This window comes from Leopardus geoffroyi, chromosome A2 (assembly GCF_018350155.1).
Source record: "Leopardus geoffroyi isolate Oge1 chromosome A2, O.geoffroyi_Oge1_pat1.0, whole genome shotgun sequence".
Taxonomy (NCBI): domain Eukaryota; kingdom Metazoa; phylum Chordata; class Mammalia; order Carnivora; family Felidae; genus Leopardus; species Leopardus geoffroyi.
The window spans coordinates 13,625,898-13,642,926 of NC_059331.1; the positions used below are offsets into that span (position 1 = coordinate 13,625,898).

General features: G+C 51.4%; 1 protein-coding gene and 1 long non-coding RNA gene across 6 annotated transcripts in view; one reads left to right on the forward strand and one right to left on the reverse strand.

The window, feature by feature from the left end:
* Positions 1–1,783, reverse strand: LOC123607421. The gene is made up of 2 exons (XR_006716735.1): positions 1,314–1,783; positions 1–950 (listed from the first exon to the last, which is right to left on the reverse strand). It is a non-coding gene; the product is annotated as an uncharacterized LOC123607421 (long non-coding RNA).
* PGPEP1 (pyroglutamyl-peptidase I) overlaps positions 1,778–17,029 on the forward strand; it is a 28,845-nt gene continuing 13,593 nt past the window's right edge. For 2 of the 5 annotated variants that reach the window (XM_045496673.1, XM_045496672.1), the window contains exon 1: positions 6,349–6,478. Coding sequence is in view for 3 of the 5 variants with exons in the window: in XM_045496671.1 (XP_045352627.1) it covers positions 1,874–1,907; positions 3,904–3,956 (87 nt within the window). In the remaining 2 variants the exon portion in view is untranslated. Of the gene's footprint in view, positions 1,908–2,349; positions 2,514–3,903; positions 3,957–6,348; positions 6,479–17,029 lie in introns of those variants that run through there. The other 3 variants (XM_045496671.1, XM_045496669.1, XM_045496670.1) reach the window with 3 other exon arrangements.

Consider the following 17,029-nt stretch of genomic DNA (forward strand, 5'->3'; position numbering starts at 1 on the left):
ACAGACCTTCGGGCAATCGAATAACGTTGTCATGAACAATCACGCACAAGTATTTGTTTGAACACCTATTGTCAATTATTTTGAGTTTATACCTAGGAGTGGAATTGCTGGTCCTATGATCACTAGGCTTAACTTTTTGAGGAACTGCCAAGCTTTTCCACAGCAGTGCTTTAGGGCTTGGCTTTCCAATGTAATTATCTTGCCCCCCCCGGTTTTTTTTTTTTTTTTAAGGAGCCCTCCATTTCTCCCTGCCTCTTCATCTATCCCCTGGTGTTGCTGGGCCTTTCTTCCACTCGCTCTCAGCAGTACTGTGTGACTCAGTTTCTCCCCATCAGCGCTGACTCTGGATGTTATACAGGTGTCCTTCCTTTTGTACATTGGGATGAGGGCAAGTGATGTGGCTTCCCTCCCTTCACAACCCTGGCTTCTAGCAACATGTGCAGACACTTCTGACAATGTTTGAGTTACGAAACGTGATCGTGGGGAGATTTTTGTTCTGTTCCCTTCTCCCACTTGGCTTGGCTCTTGTTCGCACAGCTGGTGCAAGCCGGCTCTCAGATTTTCTGAATTCTACCTGAAGCTGCCAGAGACCAAAATAGCCACTGAGTATGTGACCTCTGGTCTGAGCTTGCAAATCAGGGCTCCAGGCCAGTCCGAGGAGCTCTGCCCTGGGTATTCTGAGGCTGGGGCCAGAGGCAGATGGCCTTTGAGTCAGCACCCAAGCTAATCCGGTGCCAAGGCTGCTTGGAATGAGATGTCAGCGACCCGAGTCCAAGGTCTAGCCCTGTTTTCTGATGATGGGGCCAGAAACTCAGCTTTCTCTCTCTGGCAGTTTTTGGAGAAATCCTGGTCTCTGATGATCATTAGTGGGCCACCTACAGTATGCCAGGCACATGGTGCAGGGACACGGCTGTAATTGAGGCAAGCTCCTGGCCTGGAAGTTCTAATCCCTATGTCAGAAGAAATGGGAAATAAATCAGAAAAGTAGAGTCTATCATGGACTGTGGACGAACAGCAAGCAAGGAAAGGAGATGGACCTACTCACAGAGGGTGAGGGGCCGGGTAGGGGATTCTCAGCCAGGGAGGGCAAAGAGAACGCCCAGGAGGAGGTGAAGTGGAGCTGACTCCTGAAGGAAGAGAAGCAACTAGGTTCGCAGATACCGGCAGGGCATGTTCCAGGCAGCAGGAACAGGAAGTGCAAAGGCCCTGGGGTGGGACTCTGCTAGGCCCTTGGAGGGCTGTTGGGGCTAGAAGTGGGGTAAGTGTTGGGGAGATGGAGAGAGGGGAAGCCTAGGTCTGCGGAGCCACATCACCTTCTTTCTTTGCAACACAGGAGCCTGCAGAGGACCTCTGGGCGCCGCCGCACTGTGGTGCTGGGCTTTCGCTTTATTTCGTCCCCCCGCCCTCAACCTCCTGGCCCGCAGGCTGCTTCTGGGACTCCAGGAGGCTCTAGTCGAGCGGCTTTAGGATCCATGCTTCAGTTTCCTCCTCTGTAAAACGCAGCGACTAACGGAGCCTTACCGGCAGGTGGCGGGGAGGGGAGCCAGATAATTCACAGCAGTGAACTCAGTGAGTTCAAGCGGCCACGCCGCACAGGACGAACTGTCCCCATCACTCAGGTGGAGACACTGAGGCTGGGGAAGGCGGGGAGTTGGGCGCTCGGGGGGGGGGGGGGGGGGGGTGAGTGTTCGGTTCTGGGCGCGCACGCAGCGTCTGGCACCCGGGGGCGCGCACGCCGAGCGGCCCGGCGGGGGCGGGGCCGGGGGCGGGGCCGGGGGCGGGGCGGCGCGGGATCCGGGCCGCGGGGGCAGCGGCGGCTGCGGGACTCGCCAGTCCCGACGGGAGCGGGTCCGAGGCGCAGCCTGAGCCCGTCATGGAGCAGCCCAGGAAGGCGGTGGTGGTGACGGGTACGCTGATGGCGGCCGCGGTGACAGCGGCCGCGGGCAGGGGCGGGTCGGGCGGCTCCAGAGCCGGCGGGGTCGGGAGGGGCGCGGTGGCCGGGCGGGGCAGGTGCTAGAAGTCGTCTTAGGTTTGGAAGATGTCATCGCCCAGCTCAGTCCGCGCAACACGTAGAAAGTGAAGAAGGAGCGCCCCTGTGTTCCCACTGTCAGGGGTCGGGGCAGGCAAGGGCGTGGGGGTCCGGTCAAGTGCCCAGCGCGGAGCAGGCCCCTCGGACGTCCTTCCTTCCCCAGGTGAGGACAGTGGCTCTCTGGGCACCTGTCTTCTGTCTGCCCGGCTGGTGGGCAGGACTGGACTTATCCCTGCCCCTCCCGAGGTCGGGCCTGTCCCCACCCACGGCCCCAGGGGACAAAGGCCAATTTGCGGGCAGGAAGTGCCCCAGTGACAAATGAACCTCCTGGCAGCCAGTGCTCCCCCAGCCCTGCGCTAAGAGGGGGCTGCTCTCCTGAGGCAAGAGCAGGTGGAGGTCGGGGGACCTCGAGCGGGTAGCCGCTCTCCCTGTTGTCGCCAGGACCGGCTCAGTCAAAAATCTTTCCGCCCCGGGCTCTTTATGGGTGAGTCCCTCCCCGCTGTCACCAACTCCCTGAAACTAACTGTTCCTCCTCGAGGAGACTCCGCCTCAGGGCCACGTGGGCGTCAACTTCCGCCGGGCCTCTGGCTGGGGGGTCATTTTGACCCTCTGTCTGGAGGGGTCAGAGTAGGAGATCCCGCTAAGGTTCACGCAAGTGGTTTGTGGACCCGGGAGGGTGAGGCTGGGCCTGGAATTCTCAGGAAGATAGAAGAAGGCACTCACTCAACAGATGTGTGTAATTGGGGCGACGGTCACTGCCCCCCCAACCTCCCCACCCCCACCCGCGCAGCCCTCCTGTATCTGGTTATTTGTTCCTCTAGTGTCCACTATGCAGGGAGCCACCGGAGTGGACTTTTTCCTTGCATGAGTTCACGATATGTTCTCCATGTCCATTTGGCAAAGGGGAAACGGGCTCACAGAGGTCACCCTGTTTGTAGGTGGCTGAGCTGAGACTCATACTTAGTCTATGAAGGAGGAGAGAGGGGGTAGAGAAATCCTGCCCCCACTGGGGGTGGGGGGGGTGGGGAGCCTGCTGTTCCAGGACACAGCATCCCTTCCGGGGGGGGGCCTTGTCACCACCTGGGACCCTCAGTCTTCTTGGGGGTGTTCATTTTTAGGCAGGGTGACAGGGTGATCAGAGAAGAGCTGTGGACTCTCATGAATCTGGTTTAAAATCCCAGCTCTTCTGCCTTCTGGCTGTGTGACCTTAGGCAGCTGTTTTCACCTCTCTGTGCCTTAGTCTCCCTTCTGTAAAAGGGGCCCAGGAAGCAGCCTTGGCTGCAAGGGGGATGCGGTGCGGCCGAGTGCCACAGTGCGTGCAGAGCCCTTAGCACATCCTCAGGTGGACTCTCTTGGTTTGTAAGTGGGGCTGGAGTTTGAGCAAGTGGACAGGAGGGTGGCAGGGTGGTGTCCCGTCAGCCTGTCCTGGGAGACACCCACATGCATCCCTTAAGGGCTGTTCCTTACTTTGTGGCGGTTCACGGAGCCCAGAGGCTCTGCACAAAGACATCGAGAAAATAATTGTAGATGGGGGTCGGGGATAGTGGAGGAAATCTCGAGGGGAACAGGCCAGCCCTTTCTGGGGCAAAAGGAGGCCACTGGCCCCTTGCTGGGCACAAAAGTCAGGTGGCGGTGAAGACAAGAAAGGACAGTTAAAAGCGGTTAAGAGCAGAGAAAGGAAGGGGTGCTCCGAAGGCCCCTGGGTGCACCCAAGAACACAGGACCAGGCCCCCTGACATTGTCCCACGTGGCAGGTGCTCTCGAAGATCCCTGTTCCCCCAGGTGGGGCAGCAGCCTGACCTTGGGCAGGCTAGAAAAGATCACTGGGTGGTGATACGCTGACTTTCCTGTTTTTGTTTTGGTTTTTTTTGCAGGGTTTGGCCCTTTTGGGGAACACACTGTGAATGCCAGCTGGATTGCAGTCCAGGTAACTCAGATCCAGAGGGTAGGAATCAGGCTTGGGGCTGGGGTCCCCCTGGAGATATATGGCACCAAAGAAGGGAAGGAATCTATGAAGAGAACGTCTCCCTTGAAGCTTCCTGCAAAACATTTATGCCCGATACACTCTTCTTTCTACATGGGAACCACTGTCACTTGCACCTGTCGGCTTGCTCTGCACCGAGCACTCTGAATTTCCCCCACAACCCCTTGCACGGTTGGGGTCACTTATTCATGTGCCCACTTTACTGATGAGGCAACTGAGGCCCAGAGAGAGTTATCTGAGGTCACACAGTGAGGAAACTAGAATGGCATTGCCTCAAAGGTACCCCATGCCCCAACCAGGTTTGGGGGTGACCAGGCAGGGATGTTGGGGGGGACGTATTAACCTTGTTGAGAGGATATAATGACCTTCACTGTTGCCTCCCAGCAGCTGGGGGAGGAGAAGGCTGCATATTGGGGGGGGGGGTGCCTTTCCCACTATCCTGAACAGGTTGTTAGCCTGCAAGCCTTCCAGTTTCTTTGTCAGATGGGGCATTTGGAGAGACAGACGGGAACAATGGGGAGAGAGAAAGAGAGAAACGTTTTCTCCTTATATAAATCAGATCTGCAGAGACCGGAGCCAAACTCATGTTAATCCTAGCCCATTAGCTGCTTGATTTAAAGCATCCCCTGCTTTTCACTCCAGAGCCCTGACTTTGGAGAAAAATCCAAGTTAAAACCTCAACGCATCAACCCCTAGTTGGGGGCCCCCCCCCCCACCTCTTATGCCATCCCTCATATAGACCTCAAAATCGTGGCGACTTTCCTTTTTAAAAAAATGTTCACCCCACCTTCTGAGCGGGACAGAGGGACGGGGTCCCCGGGACCCTGCAGATGGAAGCGTGTCCGGGGCTCTGTCCATTGCACCCGCTCCCTGGAGCCCCAGACAAAAAAGAAACAGCGTGTTTCTGAGGACGTTGTGTGTCTGGCTTTGTGCGAGTTTCAGACAGGAGCCTTCACGGGGCTGAGTGGACACAAAGCCGTGTGTCTGAATTCCTGGGCCCCAGACACTATGATCTGCATCTAAATAGGAGAAAAATCAATTAAACAATCTTTGGAAATCCCTCCGGGCTTTGGGATGTGGATGGTGGGGGACGGCAGCTTTTCATCCCGCTGCCCGAGGGGAAATACCCCCTGATATTTTGGTTGCCCAACTTGCCAGACCTGGCCTCTGGAAGACTTTGAGTTTTCTTCCTCAAGCTTAGGAAACAAGAAGAGAGGCTTCTCCACCATTCCCTGGATAAAAAGATGCCAACCTTCCCAGATCTGAGCGTTTCCCTTAAAACAAAACCCAAACAAACAAAAAATTGTAGTTGCTCGTACATACTTCGAGTGAACGCGTTCGGCGTAGCTCCACGAAATTTTCCGCACGTGCACCTTCGCGTCACCCGCGTCTGGATCAAGATCTAGAACATTCCTAGCCCCCTTCTCTTCGCAGAAGAGCCTTGTGCCCCTTCCTAGCTATTTCCCCCCAGGCGTAAACCTCGCTGCTGACTCCCCCCGCAACTCCCCCGCCCCCGCTGCCGACGTGGGTGACACCTGTTCTAGAACTCGGCCTCAATGCAGTTGCACTCGGGTCTGGTACCTTCTGCACAGCACAGTGTCTGCGGGTTCCTTCTGTGGGGTGGCTGGGAGCTCCCCTTGGTGTGTTTTAATTGACCTGGGTAAAACGGATTTGCCCGTGCAAAGGGTGTCCCGTTGGGTGGGTGGAATCCATCCCTCAAGAAAATGTGCCTCGGCATGTTCTTGCTGTGATCCAGACCTGAGTTCTGAGTCAGTCCCCTCAAGCTGAAGATGGGAATTTTGTTCCCCGGGCTGAGCAGCAGTTAACTTCCGGTCCCTACTGACTTTTCAGAAGCCCAAGCTGTCATCTGTAGAAGAACCTCTCCTCTCCCAGGGACCAGCTAACTTCTCTTGTCTTTCTCTCTCTCTCTCTCACCTTCTCTTTATCTGTCTCTGTGTCTCTCAGACTCCCTCTGGTCTCTCCCTCTTTCCACTTATGGCTCCGTCTGTCTCTCTGTACATCTGTCTCTGTCTCTGTCTTTCACTGTCTTCTCGCCGCTGTTCCCCCCACCACCTCTGTCCGTCTGTCTCATCTGACCTTCCTTCTGCATGCCTTGGGTGAACGTGTGCTCTAGTGGAGAGTGAACTGTTTCCCACAAGCCACAATGGGGAGGTGAGAGTTCTGGGGACGGAGGGCACCCCCTTTTCATCTTTCTCCAGGGTGGCGCTGCCCCTCAGCACCTCTCACAGAAGGGGCTTAATCTTTGGAGTGTCCTGTCTCCCCCTGGGTCTAGGGTGGCGGGTGTGGGACACTGGCTGCAGATCTCTCTTCCTAGGAGGCTCAGGTGGGTGTCAAGGGCCGGGACCCCCTTGGCTTGGGGCCGTCTGGAGTGTTCCCTGCCCAAGCGCTACGAGGAAGAGCTGGGTCACAGGTCCTGGTGACATCACGGGACAATTACTGCCACAGTGAGTCTAGACAGACCTGCTAAGGATATTAACCAGGGAACAAAGGGGGTCTTTGTCGTGGGGTCAAGGGAATCGGTCAGATGCGGCCTCGCGGCGGGGTCTTGTCAGGTAGACTGGGGTCTAGACAATGCGCCGTCTGGGGCGCGGGAGCCCTGTTCGTTTCACGGGTGTGTGCTCAGCAGCCACGCTCACCGCGGTGTCGTGGGACTTGGGGTATGCGTGCCGCTCCCCTCCTCCCCCAGGAGGACTGTCCAGCCCTGCTGGGACAGAAAGCCTCCCGAGGCAAAGAATTCAGCTAGATTACAGGCCACCCGCTTCTGATCACTTCGGATGAGCCTTATATAGCCGCTCCTTCCCCCGCCACTGCCTTGTTTAAAATTGGGGAATAACTTGCATAAAGCGACACTACAGATCTTTAGCGCCCCTAACACTTCAGTGAAGAGTATTTATACCCTTGTCAGGGATATTTCGGTCAACATAGTGACCCATTTCCAGCAACCTGGAATGTTCCCTCCTGCCCCGCATCGCTTCCCCAGCACCCTCCGCCCTGCCCCCGAGGCAGCTGCTGTCCTGACCTCAGTCACCTTGCATGAGTTTTTGGCTAGCCTCAACCTGTGACTGAACAAGATGGCACAGCCTCTGTGTCCCCCGCGGGCCGGCTGCTTTTGCTTAGCCTGAGTTGGTGGCAGGAGGGCGACCGGCTCTTTTCCCGACTCACCCCCTCCTCCCACTGACCTTGGCATTGAGGGGCTTCAGGGTTTGCTCCCAAAGAATGAAACGGCAGGGGCACTGTGGAGGGGTGGGTTGAGGTGGTGGTATATTTTCGGTGGCAGCTTTCTTAGTTTAGATTTTTTTTTGCCCCCCAGATGAGGGGGCGGGGGCTAGGTGATGACCCAGAGCACAGGAGGAGCAAAGATCAGGACAAGAAGGCTACTCCCAGGGCACCTGGCTGGCTTGGTCAGTAGGGCATGTGACTCTTGATCTCAGGGTTGTGAGTTCGAGCCCCACGTTGGGCATGGAGCCTCCTTAAAAAAGCAAAAATTGAAAAAAGAAGGCAGTGAGTCATTCCATGGCTCCTTGGTGAGGCCAATTCATTTCCTACCACCGAGAACCGATGTGGGCATGTGGCCATCCCACTAATGCTCAAGAAACATCACCCAGTGGAGACAGCCCTTGAGCTGATCTAGGCAAGTGACACTGCTCAGAACAGAGTGCCCGTCCTGCTGGGCAGAGAGGATCCGTAGGGAGGGCCTGCTGTTCCGAGCCAGGCATCCAGCCTTGGCACATCACATGTCATGGTGGCCACCAGGAGGGTTATGGTGCCCCAGAGAAGGTTTCTCGGGTTGGTCACCAATAGAGTTAGCATCCTTTGTCCCCCTGCCCACAGAGGTGGTTTCCCCAGGTACACGTGTCTGGGCTTGTGGGTGGCCTGGCCTGTGGACAGCTCCCCAACTGGAACCAAACAAGTAAAGGTGATTTTTTGGGGGGAGGGGGCAAGTGAGCGAGGGCAGAGAGAGAATCCCAGGAGGGGCAGACAGAGAGAGAGAGAGAGAGAACAAGTAGGGGAGGGGCAGAGAGAGGGAGAGGGGATCACAGACAGACTCACACCGTCAGCGCAGAGCCCGACGTGGGGCTCGAACTCAGAAACCATGAGATCACGACCTGAGCCCAAGTTGGACGCTTAACGGATTGAGCCACCCAGGCGCGCCCCTGCCCTGAGTCATTTAGAGTCAATTGCAGACATGACACCCCCTTGACCCCTAAATAATTCACCGTGCATTTCCTAAAACACAACCTCAGCACAATGATTAAAGTCAGACTCCTTTAACATAGATGCAATGCTACGACTTACAGCCCTTATTCAGAGTTTGCCAGCCCCCTCATTCATGTCCTTCACAGCAGAAGAAAATTCCACATCACACATTGTGTTCAGTTGTTCTACCTCTTTAATCCCCTGTAATCTGGAAAGTTCCTCGGTCTTTCTTTGTGTCTCACGTCAGGACACTTGCTGAGAACTGCTCAGTTCTTTGGAGAGCGTCCTTCGGTGTCGTTTGTTTGACGTTTCCTCTTGATTACACGGAAGCTGCAGGTTTTGGCAGGAGGTCCTCAGAAGCGATGTTGTGTCCTTCTTGGTGCATTGTATTGGGAGTCACCAGAGTTTGAAGTGTCTTGTGACTGGTGTTGTTGACCTTGATCGTTTGCTAAAGATGAGATCTGGTGGACTTCTCTCCTATGATATTATGATCTTGCCCTTTGTAATTAAAAAGTACCCTGTCGTGAGATACTTTGTAGTATATAAATACTTGTTTGGACTTACTTTTAGCATCCCCTGGTGAGTGTTGCCTGAATCAGTTTTTATTTTAGTTGATGGTTACCAAATGGCAGTTTTCTAGTTCCAGCTTTCCTTTGACACTTTTTTTAATGTTTATTTATTTAGAGAGAGGCGGGGGGGAGGGGCAGAGAGAGAGGGAGACACAGAATCCGAAGCAGGCTCCAGGCTCCGAGCTGACGCGGGGCTCGAACCCACAGACCACGAGATCATGACCTGAGCCGAAGTCAGACGCTTAACTGACTGAGCCGCCCAGGCGCCCCTCCTTTGACACTTTTTTTGGCCTCCTGCTTTTAGGAGTTTATTTGTATCCACGTGGATTTACTGCCCTCAAGATATGACCATTGCTCACTCTCAGTCTTTATTTTGATGTTCAAATTGTTGGTGTTCAGATTGTCTCAGATTTGGCTCGTGGCATTCCCTTCAGGCTGGCTCCTGTGTCCATTTTGTGTGTCCCCATCATTCTCTGAGCACGTCGCTTTTTGTTGTTTTTTTGTTTGGTTGGTTTTTTGGTTCCAGAGTCAATTTTTGCAAATGAGTTATTTCAGAATAATTTTAGAACCTAACTTACGCATTCAGAAAGATTGCACAGATAATACAAAGGGTTCCTGCACATGCCTCGCTTGATTTCCCCTAGTGTGAACATCTTAAATAACTACTACATTTCTCGAAATGAAGACACCAACCCTGGTCCACCACTGTTAGTAAACTCTGGACTTTATTCCGGTTTCATGAGTTTTCCCACTCATGTCCTTTTTCTGTACCAGGATCCCATCCAGGATCCTTCATTGCATTTCGCCGGGCATCTCTTTCTATTTTCTTTTCTGATTTCTACCTGAGTGTTGGATGTCAAGTGCTTCATGTCCTTTTTTAAAAAAAAAAAAATCAAGATTGGGCGCCTGCGTGGCTCAGTCGGTTAAGCGTCTGACTTCGGCCCAGGTCATGATCTCACGGTTCGTGAGTTCAAGCCCCGCATCGGGCTCTGTGCTGACAGCTTGGAGCCTGCTTCAGATTCTGTGTCTCCCTCTCTCTCTCTCTCTGCAACCCCCCCCCCCCCAGCTCATGCTCACACTCTGTCTCTGTCAAAAATAAATAAACTTAAAACAAATTAAAAAATAATAAAAATCATAAAAAAAACCAAGATATAATCTTACTGAAATACAATCATGTGCCGTAAAGTTCCTCCTGGTACAACCATCACCACTATCTAATTCCAGAACTTTTTCATCACCCCAGAAAGAAAGCCCATGCCATTAACCGTCACTCTCCCATTCTTCCTTTTTCCTAGTGTCTGATAACTACTAATTTACTCTCCATCTCTATGGATGTGTCTGTTCTGGACATTTTATGTGGAGTCATACATCATGTGGCCTTTTATATCTGGCTTCTTTCACTCAGCATCCCGTTTAATTTATTTTGTATTTTTTAAAGCATTTTTAAAAATTTTTATTTATTTATTTTGAAAGAGAGAGAGTGGGGGAGGAGCAGAGAGAGAGGGAGAGAGAATCCCAAGCAGGCTCCACACTGTCAGCAAGGAGCCTGACACGGGGCTTGAACCCACACACCGTGAGATCATGACCTGAGCTGAAATCAAGAGCCAAACGCCCAGCTGACTGAGCCACCCAGGTGCCCCTCAGTGTCGCGTCTTCAGAGTCCTTCCCTATTGTAGTGTGTCCACACTTCATTCCTTTTTATGGCTGAATAATATTCCATTGTGTGGGCATACTGTGTTTGACTAGCTATTCAATCGTTGATAGCTATTTGGGTTTTTTCCACCTTCTGGTTGTCGTGAATCATGCTGCTATGGACATTCACATACAGGTTTTTGTGAGGACGTAGGCTTTCGTTTCTCCTAGGTATACATAGACCTGGGAGGGGGACTGATGGGTCATGTGGGAACTCCAGGTTCGCCCATGTGCTTTCCCTGCTCTGGCCTTGGAATCAGCAAGTTCAACAAAAAGCCTTCATTTCTGTCCTCAATAATAACATTTAAAAACCAGGAGCTGAGGGCTGGGTGTGCTCAGTACTGCTGGGGTGTCGTTACTTGTGAGCTGTCAGTGGGCAGTGGGGGAAGCAACGATGCATCGGCTCGCACACCCACCCTTACGTGCACCCATTTCTTTTTATTTAAAAAATTTTTTTTAATGTTTATATATTTTTAAGAGAGAGAAAGAGAGCGAGCACGCACGGGTGGCGGAAGGGCAGAGACAGAGGGAGACCCAGAATCCGAAGCGGGCTCCAGGCTCTGAGCTGTCAGCACAGAGCCTGAGGCAGGGCTCGAACTCACGGACCGGACCGTGAGATCATGAGCTGAGCTGACGTCAGACACTTAACCGACCGAGTCACCCAGGCACGTGTAGATTTAAAAAAAAATTTTTTTTTTAACGTTTATTTATTTTTGAGAGAGACAGAGACAGAACGCAAGTGGGTTAGGATCAGAGAGAGAGGGACACACGGAATCCGAAGCAGGCTCCAAGCCGTCAGCACAGAGCCCAATGCGGGGCTCGAACCCACAGAGCGGTGAGATCGTGACCTGAGCCGAGGTCAGGCACTCAACCGACTGAGCCACCCAGGCGCCCCAGGCACCTGTAGATTTTAGATTCCCCATCGGGATGGGGAGAAAAGGCAGAGAGAGGAATTCCAGAAAGTTCTGCAGGGTTTAAAATTGGAATCGGGATAGTTCCCAGCTTTCAACAAGTGAAGAAGAACGGTTGGCAAGGAGCCAAAGGCTGAATCTCCGAGGGGGAGAGTCCGGGGCTCGGGGAACAGAGTGCTCAGATTCCTGACTCAGGGACAGGAGCCCGAGAGCAGCTATTTTCCCTCCTGTTACCAGCACCACCCCCACCCCCACCCCCAGCCTGATGTGGACATGATCCCAGATGCCTTTTAGTGCCTGCGCCCTGGGGGCGGGGTGGGGGGGGGGGAAGCTAGCCAAAGGGAAGGCAGTTAATACAGACCATGGATGGCTTCTTGCCTTGTTCTTTCTTTGTCCTTTTAAAACGGTGAGAAAATCAAGGAAGAAATCCAGGAGAAAATCAAGGGAGAAAATCAAAGGAAGAGACAGAGCCCTATGCGGGGCACGAACTCCCGAACTGTGAGATCATGACCTGAGACAGAGGCAGATGCTTAACCGACTGAGCCACCCAGGCACCCCTCCTTCCTTTTTAAGGCTGAATATGATTTTATACTGTATGGCTAGCCCAAATTTTGTTAATCCTTCATTAGTTGATGGACATATCGGTTATTTCCGCCTTTGGCTATGGTGTATAATGCTATTATGAACATAGGTGTATAAATGTACATTCAGGACCCCGCTTTCAATATTTCGTATAGAGACCTAGAAGGGGAGTCGCCGGATCGTATGGTAATTCTGTGTTTAACTTTTTTTTTTTTTTTTTTTAATTTTTTTTTCAACGTTTATTTATTTTTGGGACAGAGAGAGACAGAGCATGAACGGGGGAGGGGCAGAGAGAGAGGGAGACACAGAATCGGAAACAGGCTCCAGGCTCTGAGCCATCAGCCCAGAGCCTGATGCGGGGCTCGAACTCACGGGCCGTGAGATCGTGACCTGGCTGAAGTCGGATGCTCAACCGACTGCGCCACCCAGGCGCCCCTGTGTTTAACTTTTTGAGGAACCACACAGTTTCCCACAGCAGCTGCCCCATTTCACTTTCTTTTTTTTTTTTTTTTTTTTTTTCAAAGACTTTAAGTAATCTCTCCACTCAAGGTGGGGCTTGAACTCACAACCTCGAGGTCAAGAGTCACGTGCTCCACTGACTGAGCCAGCCAGGCAACCCTGCACCATTTTACATTCTTACCAGCAGTGCACAAGGGCTCCAACTTCTCCACATCCTCCTCAACCCTTGTTATTTCTTGTCTTTTTGATATTAGCCATTCTGACAGGTGTGAGGGGATCCCTTGTTGGGATTTTGATCTGCATTTCCCTGACGACTGATAATGTTGCACATCTTTTCATGTACTCATTGGCAATTTGTATGGCTTCTTTGGAGAAATGTGTATACATATCCTTTGCCTATTTTAAATTAAAAAAAAAAAACATTTTAGAGAGGGCACGCAAGCTGGGGAGAGGGGCAGAGGGAGAGAGAGAATCTTAAGCAGTCTCCGTGCTCAGCGCAGAGCCCGACATGGGCCTTGAGCCCACACCCCTGGGATCATATGACCTGAGCCCAAATCAAGAGTCGGATGCTCAACCGACTGAGGCAGGTGCCCCCCGGCCTTTGCCTATTTTAAAACTGGGTTGTTAATTTTGTTGTTGTTCTTGTTATTGAGTTGTAGGCATTCTTTATATCTTCAAGATTTTGATTCCTGGTCAGATACATGATTGCAAATGTTTCCCCTCATTCCATGGGCTGTCGTTTCACTCCGTTGATTGTGTTCTTTGGTGCACAAAAGTTTTCCATTTTTATCAAATCGAATTTCTCTGTTTTTGTTTTATTGTCTGTGATTTTGGTGTTGTTGAATTTGTTTTTCAGAGGAAAAAAAGAGCTCAGTGGGTCTCTTCGTAGGGACTAGGGGAAGATTCATTTATAAATTCTCAAATTTTTCCCCTGCCTCTAGGATGTGCTGAGTCAGAGATCAGAAAAGCAGGTTTTGATTTTGGTCTTCAAACTTGATCTGTATGGATTTTTAAAAAATTGCTCTTTGGGGCACCTGGGTGGCTCAACCCGCTGAGCCACCCAGGCGCCCCAATAAAAAAAAACAAAAAACTTAAAAAAAAAAAATTTCCTCTTTAATGTCCTTATCTACTAATTAATTCTACCATCTCTGTTGTTCCTGGACTGTTTCTGTTGATTGATTTTTCTCTTCATTAAGGGTTGTAGTTTACTGCCTTTTTTTTTTTTTTTGCTTGTCTGGTAAGTTTCACTTTCCTGCCAGACCTGAATTTTACCTTGTCGCCGCTGGATACCTTTTTATTTCCTCTAAATATTCTTGAGCTTTGCTCTGGGATACGGTTAAGTTGCTGGAAACAGTTTGATCCTTTCCAGCCTTGCTGTTAAATTGTTTTTTTTTTTTTTTTTTTTTTTTTAAGGCAGGACCAGAATAGTCTTTATGCTGGGGCTAATTTTTCTCTACTTCCTTATGAAGTTTTTCCACTCTGGCTGATTCACACCCTCTGCTCCTTTCGAGGCTCAGTCCCTGGTCTTGGCACACCTATATGCCCATTAAGTTCTCAAACTCTCAAAAGATGTCTGCATTGATCAGGCTCTCCCTTTCCCCTCCTCCCCGCCCCCCCCCCCCCCCCCCCCCCAGCTATCTTCTTTCTAGGACTCTGCTCTGCAAACTGTAGCCTTCTTACCTTTTCTAGAACCCCAGCTTTGATGCCTCAATGTCTGAAAAGTGTTATTTTACACATTTTGTCTATTTGTTTCCAGTTGTTCCAGATTGGGGGGAGCGGCGGGGAATCTGATTCTGGAGGCTCCGTTTTAGCCAGGAAGAAATGGCGCTTTTTTTTTTTTTTTTTTAAAGGAAGCACATACATGTTTTAAAATGCAATTTAAGTTAACATCTTTTGAGCAGTTTTTAGACTCTGCCTTATGTGTGTGTTGTTGTATTTTTCCTCCCTATGACATGGGTACTCTTGTTAATCCCATTTACAGATGAGAAAACTGAGGCACAGAGAGGGTGAATGACTTACCGAAGGTCTCTCAGCCAGTAAGTGGTAGGAAGAAGGAGCAAACGTGGCCAGAGCCTCCGGCTCTGGAGGCTGTGCCCCTGACTCCTACCCTCCAGCATCCATGCCTTCAAGAGCCACTTTTTTTCTCTTTTTGTTTATGTAGATGAAACTTACATAACATAAAATTAACCATTTTAAAATGAACAGTTCAGGGGCATTTACTATGTTCACAGTGTTGTACACCCCCCACCCGTCTCTGGTTCCAGAACATTCCCATCCCCCTAAAGGAAATCCTGTCCCCATCAGCAGCCACTCCCCATCCGCCCTTCTCCAGCCCCTGACTACCACTAATTTACTTTCTGTGCCTATGGATTTGGCTGTTCTGGACATTTCATAGACAGAAATCACATATCGTGTGACCTTTTGTGTCTGGCTTCTTTCAGTCCGCATGTGCTTTCGTGGTCATCCACACTGAAGCACGGGTCAGGGCTCTGTTCCTTTTCATGGCTGATTAATATTCCACTGTATGGCTAGACCACATTTTGTTTCTTCATCCTTTTATCCACTGATGGATGCTCGGGCGTCTCTACCTCTTCTATTGAGGAGGTACTTTTAGTTACTTATTTTCAAAGTTTTACTTATGTAAGTAATCTCTGCACCCAACATGGGACTTGAACTCATGACCCCAAGATCGAGGGTTGCATGCCCTTCCAACTGAGCCAGTCAGGTGTCCCAGGAGCTACTTTTTTTTTTTTAAGTGTATTTATTTATTTATTTTGAGAGAGAGAGCTCGCAAGCAGGGGAGGGGCAGGGAGAGAGGGAGAGAGAATCCCAAGCAGGCTCTGCATGGTCAGCGCAGAGCCCGACGCGGGGCCTGATCCCACGAACTGTGAGGTCATGACCTGAGCCGAAATCAAGGGTTGGATGCTTAACCAACTGAGCCCCCCAGGTGCCCCCCCAGGAGCTGCTTTTCTTTTTTTTTAAATTTTTTTTTTTTTTTTTCAACGTTTATTTATTTTTGGGACAGAGAGAGACAGAGCATGAACGGGGGAGGGGCAGAGAGAGAGGGAGACACAGAATCGGAAACAGGCTCCAGGCTCTGAGCCATCAGCCCAGAGCCCGACGCGGGGCTCGAACTCACGGACCGCGAGATCGTGACCTGGCTGAAGTCGGACGCTTAACCGACTGCGCCACCCAGGCGCCCCTCAGGAGCTGCTTTTCAATGTAGGAAAGGATGGAAAGAAAAGAGAGGGTCCCAGCTAGCAGCTAGTCCAAACCTCTATTTTGTAGTTGAGGAAAGTGAGGCACTTAGGTCTATATTTATTTCGGTCTATGCTTGAGCTGCTCAGTTGCTCAGCCAGTATTCACAAGCACCTACCTTGTGCGTGCCCTGTGCTATAGAAAGGACACCATTCTGCGGGGCTGAGGGAGTGTGCAAAGGGGTGCTTGTAAAAGTGTCAAGTGCTTGTCAGGAGGCTGAGACATGAAGGCTAAGGAGAGAGTTGACTGACGGGAAAGTAAGGGGAAGAATGTTCCATGTAGTGAGAACAGCCAGTGCAAAGGCCCTGAGGCAGGAGTGAGTCTGGTATGTGGGAGGCCACATGGCTGGAGTGAAGTTAGCCAAATGGGGGTGGGGGGTGGTGGGTGGGGAGGGTTGAGGGTGAAGGGAGAAGGGAGAGAAGGGCAAGGAAATTGGCAGCGTCTGGCTTATGGGCCTCGTGGATGATGGCGGGAGTTAGGATTTTTATGCTGGGTGTGGCAGGAAACCCAGCAGAGTGAGCAGGGGAAGGGTGTGATGTGATTTTAGATTTCGCCTTGGGAAGCAAGCCGTTGGGGCGGCGTAGGGTGGGAGACCATGGGGTTTGAGTCTCCAAACTGCCCAACAAAACCTGGCGTATCCCATAAATCCCACCCATGGGACTCTCTGACATCCACCGAGGTAGCCTTTTCAACCCCCGAGTGAGATCTGGGAATAATATGAGAGAGCCCTACCGATAGTAATCGTTGGGAGCGTTCATTTTACTATGAAAAATGCTCAAGCCAAAGATCGTCTGTCCGTGTTTGTGTGGCCATTCAAAACAATCCCCCGGGTGTGTGGCACGTAGCAGGCGGGTGAGTGTTTATGAAATTGTAGGAATGGAAACAGGGCTCAGGATGTAAAGCCTTCTGGTGGGGGGTGGGGGGGTGGGGGGCGTGACAGCGTGACATTTCGCTGGCGAGCTCCGTGCCTGCTTCGTCTCCAAATCCCCACACCCTTTAGAGAATGTCTCCCTGATCCCATTGCACAGTCCGGGAAGTTGAGGCTTAGATGAAAAGGGAACGTGAGCGTAAACATACTAATGACCGAGAGAAAAAAAATTATAATAAGAGAAATGAAATATGCTGCCAAGTTTCTCTTAAGGATATGTGAAACGTTTTGAAATGGATTTCACCCAAAATGTCACCCCCTCACCTCGCAACCACCTGCCCCAGCAGCGGCCTGCCCTCCACCTGTGCACCAGTGTGGAGCGAGCAGATCTACCCTCTGTCTGGCCCTGGGACTTCTTCCGGGGTTGGGGGTGGGGAGGTTCTTTCTGATCACTGGGCT